Genomic DNA, 6051 nt, shown 5'->3' on the forward strand with positions numbered 1-6051 from the left:
GTGTGCTGGAAAGCAAGTTTTAAGTTTCAACGTTTCAACATGTTCGCCGCACAAACACCTCTGCCTCTATGCCTACTCTGCTTTATCATCATTACTTTCACAAGACTGTTAAACATTTCAAGCTGTTTGTCCACCTCGCTACATCACCATCTCACATGGTCTCTTCTGCGCTCTTCTGTGAGCGTAAATCCGTGAGCACAGCTAGTAAACAAGTCTTTTGTGTGTTATTCTCACTTGATGTAAATTACTTTTCATGGCTTCGTTTTGCTTGCACGTCTCGTATCTCGTTCTCAGTTTCGCTCTTCCATGTAATGTGTTATTATCTATTCAATAGTTTATGCAGGTATGATATGCGGGAGGCATGAAAAGCATGAGGCATGCAACGGTCCGTCCTCAGAAACAGAATTAGTCCCGATTATATAAAAGCAATTTGGTGATCGAGAGAATAGAGCTACTCCAGTGCTCATGGTGGAGCTCGCCCTTGAGGAGAATGAGCATCGAACCCAAAGTGTAAAGAAACGTCGTGGGAACATGGTATTCAACGAAAGCAGTGCGCGGGCGAGGACGGCGACTACATGTCTGCCACAAATCGATGCCACAAATCGAGAAGCAAAGAGGTTGGTGGAAAGCGCGCTGTCACTGTTGAGCAGCGCATGGGGCTGCAAGATGAAATCTCGGGGCAGGGTCTTTAGTGACAGCTACCGTGCAATGCCAGAAACCGTTCAAGCGGACGATGCACCAAAGGTGTAACCGACTTGCGGGACAAAGTGGCTACCAACGTCGCGGGCAAGCACGTGCGGAATACAAAGGATGAGGCAGGAGGCGGACGGTGTGGTGAAGAATGCGGACGTTGTCAGAGATGACAGCGCGGCAACGCAGTCTTCACGACATGGTTACGGTCAGAGCCACGGAAGAGATTAGGTTGGCGCCGTAGAAGCCCGTCCACCGTCCATTGGACTTGTCGAGGACATGATGCTTGTCGCGGACATGATTCTCTATGAGGTGCAGCATTAGAGGTGCAGCATTAGAGGTACGGCATTAGACGTGCAGCATTAGACGTGCAGCATTAGACGTGCAGCATTAGAGGGGCAGCATTAGAGGGGCAACGGTGGGAGTGGGAGTCGGCATTCGTGGAGGCGGCATTCGTGGATAGTGTGGTGATTCCTTCATATGACTCTCAGTCATTCCTCCCTCACGTCGTTGGCCAACGGCACCTCCCCTTTTGCTCAGTGGTCATCACAGATAGAAACCGTCATGCAGACGAGATCGCACTTGAGCAGGTTGCTGCTCGCGGGCAATACGGGATCGTTACAGTTAATTGTACCTTCAGAAGGTACAGTATACTGTACTTCGAGCAGGCATGTGGCATTCTCTTTGTTGACCATTCACAGCTGCTTATTTTGATTTAATTCATCCACTGATCCACTGTCGGAACCCTCGAGTCAATTCTTATTCACATGGGTTGGGGTAGGGGCAGCATCTCGCCAGTCTAAATCGGCTCTCGTCCTCTTGTGCTCTTGTTACGCAGCCGCTTTTCTGCCCCTTCTTCCGCCCCTTCTTCCGCCCCTTCTTCCGCCCCTTCTTCCGCCCCTTCTTCCGCCCCTTCTTCCGCCCCTTCTCTTCCGCCCCTTCTCTTCCGCAACACCTGCCGCCCCGCCCGGCTTGGCGTGCAGGAGCCTACCACCAACCCAACAAGCTCTTCCGTCTTGTCAACGGTCAACACACACTGTATTGCAGACAAAATCCTCATGTGAAGACGTGAAGACGCACGAAAGGCTCCTCGGATGCCGACCGATACCATGCATTCTTTCCTGTTGACGGTCATCCCCATCTGGCTCTTCTAGACCCCCGCTCCGGTGAAAGATTGCCTCTCTCGGGAAATCAAGATGGTCAAGGCGTGGAATCATACAATTCTATCACAGATCATAGGACAAGTCTTGGGCTGTTCGTACTCGCCGTGTCACTGAACGAGCTTCTGTCAATTGTCCCAACCTACCTCTGACCTCGGTCGTGCATGACGAGGAAGCCGCTATTGCAGCAGCCATCGCCGCCTCGCTTGCCGAGGCTGAAAATAACGACCAAAAGTCATCGGATAATGACTATTCCGACGATTGTGATTCTAGTGGTTCAAGTGACGAAATTTTAAGCACCGGTAGCATGGCCGGTGAAGGCACCACGTCCGCGGAACAGGCTTCATCCGGGTCGGAGGAGACGGCTACTCCGTCTGAGGGCTCCAGCGAGATCGGATCATTGAGTACGGACATCTCAACAAGGCTCGACGAAACCCGACGTGCCGTCTCGATGCCTGTCCCTATCCCATCCCACGCACAACACCCAAGCCCGTCGTCGATCGTCGATCGAATCTCTTACGCACTCCTACATCGAGCGCATGGACTCTCGTTTTCGCTCCAACACTAACCCCGCGCTGCTCGAAGCGCGTCGTCTTCGGCAAGAAAAAGATGTGGAGCTGGCACGCTCGCTCCAAGAAGATCGGAAACGCAACCTTGAGGAGCAGTCGCTCGCGGCTGCCAAGCGCGCGGCAGAGAAGACGCAGAAGCTGGTAGCGGTGGTACGACTGCCCGATGAGCTTCTGGAAGACTCGGTGGAGGCGTTGACAAGCGCGTTGCGTGTGGCCGGCGGCGCAAGGATTGCGCGTAGATTCAGCGGCAGGGGCAAACTCAGGAGCGTGGCCGATTCGTAGGGATGGGCGCAGGCGATGCAGGGGGGGACGGCGTCAGGAAGGAGAGAGCACAGCGACGGTTGGGGGGGATGAAGGGGTGCGGATGAAGGGGTGCGAGTGAAGGTAGGGAGAGATGCCAATGTGGAGGGCCGGGGGGCTGGATTAGGGTTTTGTAAGAGCAGGATGGATGATACAGTACAGATCTGTACTGTAGTGGGACGGAAAATGACGGGAGATGGTGGGACGGTGGGAGATGGTGGGACGGTGGGAGATGATGTTTTGCGGTTCTTTTTGCGCAGTTTCTAAATAAACAGAACGGCGTGGCGCAGTTTCTAAAATACACGGAACGCGGTTGCCCAGCTTCTAAATACCCTTCGAAGGGTAGACCCAATACTCTCTCAATAAAGTCGACCATTCAAGGGTAGACGAAACGGCGTTGCCCCATGGTGTCGTTTCAGGTTGAGGCTTTTGTGAGACAGGGGAAGTCTCGGGGAGAGGAGGCAGGGTGTCGTTTCAGGTTGAGGCTTTTGTGGGACAGGGGAGGTCTCGGCGAGAGGAGGCAGGGTGTCGTTTCAGGTTGAGGCTTTCGTGGGACAGGGGACTTCTCGGGGAGAGGAGGCAGGGTGAGCACGTGAAGCTTGTGGGGTGTTGTCACGAGTATGGACTTTGGTTCAAGTGCGTGTGAATAACGCAACCTCTCTCGGCTTTTTGCGCCTTGTTCGGTAGGAAAGGGAGTATGTGGACGTGTTTTTCTCCATGGTTTTCACCATGTTTTTCTCCATACTTTTCTCCATACTTTTCTCCATGTTTTTCCCCAGCAAAGCTTGATGGCATGGTGCAAGTCAGGAAATCAGTACTGAAGAGTCATCTTTCTCCAACTACAGCACCATGCAAGTGCAATGCCATTACCACAATACCATTTTAACTAAGACAACCGCCGCTCCCCTCACTTGGTACGTTTTTCTTTATGTCGTGAAGGTTCGAGTAGCCGAATTCTTTGTAGGGATATGCGTGAAGCTGCAGGGTGAGGCTTGAAAATAAGTAACCAACAATAATAGTGGGGACTGTTCTGCATACGAGCAACCAGTTTATCTCGCGAAATCAACCTTGCTGTACCTACGTTGTTTTTCACTTCACGATATCTTGGTTCACACACCCTATCGCATGACCAGGATATCAAGATCTTTGTGTATGTAGCGCACGAAAAAATGGTCTGGTTGATCGGAAGGCAGGGGAGCACGGATGGCGGGGACAATGGCGTTGCTGATTGAGAAAGTCAGGGTAGGTTGATAGTGGACTTTCACTTTTGAATAAGCCAATGCGCTGCGAGATGAGATCTCACCCCAGGGTCTTCAATGACAGCCAACGTGAAATGCCAGCGGCCAATACAGGGAAGTTGTAACCGGCGAGCGGGAAAAGGTGGCTATGAATCGGGCGTAGGCGTTTCCGGAATGCGAAGGGCATGCCGGATGATGCGGTGAAGAGTGCGGACGTTGTAGTTGATGTCTTTAGCAACGCGGGCTTGACGGCGTGCGGCGTGACAAGGGATGGGACTGCGAAAGGGAATGCCAGATGAGATGCTGCCCCCCATGTTCGATATTAAAAGGCACCGGGGGAGCGGGTAGGGCGACGGCAATTCAGCACCGGATGGAGAAGCTGTGATGTTGGTGGAAGCCGGATTTCACCGCCGAATAAGCCACGCGGCTGTGGAATGGGATGAGATGGGATGAGATGAGATGAGATGAGATGAGATGAGATGAGATGAGATGAGATGAGATGAGATGGGATGAGATGGGATGAGATGAAAGGATTGCTGCGTGACCTTTACTGGACAGCAATTGTAAGAGCAAATATGGATAGATAGATGGCGAGCGCAATGCCGCGGCAGACCGAGAAACCAAGCGGAAGTGGAAGCACGGTTTCACTGCTGAACAGGCCACGGTGCTGCGAGATGAGACTTTGCGGGAGGTTCTTCGATGTCAGCTATCGTTCAATGATAACAGGCCCCACGTTTATCTCTTCAGGACATGTTCTAAATGCTAGATATGCCAGGATTTTAAACACGCGTTTCGTGTCGACAGCACGAATACTGACAAACTTAACTATCTTTTGTCCTCGATTCAGAGCCGTGAGTGTTCGTGTCCGAGATTGCATCACAAAAGAACTGACACAAGCAAGTCAGTCTGCATTCGCCTGAATGCACACCAAATCCTCTGCTTATGATACTTTATCAAAAACGACGCGGGACAGCAGTATATAAGTCCCGTTGGAGTCCGTCTCGCATCTTTACCTTAACTATTCGACACGATGTACGGGGAGTTGTTTTTATGCTGAAATGCATCTCCTTGCATCCCTTCACAGCGTGCGCCCATTCCATCCGCCGCACGCTTCCATACTACTTTTTTTAGCAAGGAGCGTGCTGCACTTCATGATGACTAACTGAGACTGTTTACTCGTTTTGTTTGTTGGCGTAGGTTCAAGATGGGGCCCCTAGAAGACCATGGCGCGCCGTAGGCCCCAGTGCTATGCCTTGCCCTCGGATCGCAGTGCTGTTTTCGACCCGCGCACATCTCGGCCCGTTGTTGTGTTTGGGTTGAAAACGGCGCTGAACGAACAGTTGGGATGTTCGGGAGTGGCCCAGCAAGGCATGCACTGGATCGTCGCAGGACCACCGCATCAGCCTTCATGGCTGAGGACTGCGCTGGTCGCGTCTCTTCACGGCCCGTGGGACGGTCGTGGAGAGGTGTCGCATAGAAGGCTCAAGATCTCAAGAGACCAAGGCTAGGGGAAGATAGGTGCTCGGGTGCGTGGCTCGGCATGGGCGCATGCTGGGGGCGGACACCGGGCGGAACCGGGTCACCCATTGACAAATGTTGATGGGCAAGATCCGGGGGGTTGTCGTCGCTCACTACGGTGTGAGGCGTCAAGGGGGTCTTCGTTCACGACTGTTGGACGGGGGCAGGTGGGTCCTCACTCATGACGGTGGGTGAGACCTCGGTCGGGTCCTTTGCACATTGCGGTGTGCGGGGAAGGATGGCTCTCACTCGCGACGGTGGGTGGGAGCGGGATGTCTCTCTTTCACTGCGGTGGAAGGGGGAGCTCTCGTTCACGACGGTGGACGGGAGCACGACTATGCTCCTCGTTATTTTGGTGTTCAACTACTGTACCTGTTTTATGGTTGTTCATCAAAGTACAGGGGAGTGCCCCTCGCTCACGACGGTGGGTGGGGGGATGTGATGCCTTCATCGTTTTCTTGTTCATCCCGCGGTCTTATGGATGTTCAAGAAAACGTATGGCGGCATAAAACGTTTTTGTTTGTGACCTGTCCGTCCTGTCCGTCCTGTCCGTCTGCTCGTTACTTCTGGCTGCTG

General features: G+C 52.9%; 1 protein-coding gene; it reads left to right on the forward strand.

Moving 5' to 3' along the window:
• Positions 1-2389: 2389 nt before the first annotated feature.
• Positions 2390-3781, forward strand: CHC_T00000862001 (hypothetical protein). XM_005710990.1 is given in 2 exon segments: positions 2390-2701; positions 2702-3781. 1 exon segment carries the CDS (start codon positions 2390-2392, stop codon positions 2699-2701), a length of 312 nt encoding a protein of 103 aa, XP_005711047.1. The 3' UTR covers positions 2702-3781.
• The last annotated feature ends 2270 nt before the right edge of the window (positions 3782-6051 follow it).

This window comes from Chondrus crispus, genomic scaffold (assembly GCF_000350225.1).
Source record: "Chondrus crispus Stackhouse genomic scaffold, scaffold_658, whole genome shotgun sequence".
NCBI classification, from domain to species: domain Eukaryota; phylum Rhodophyta; class Florideophyceae; order Gigartinales; family Gigartinaceae; genus Chondrus; species Chondrus crispus.

Coding starts and splice junctions, on each gene's coding strand:
- CHC_T00000862001 (XM_005710990.1), top strand. CDS start 2,390: ATGGACTCTCGTTTTCGCTCCAACACTAACCCCGCGCTGCTCGAAGCG.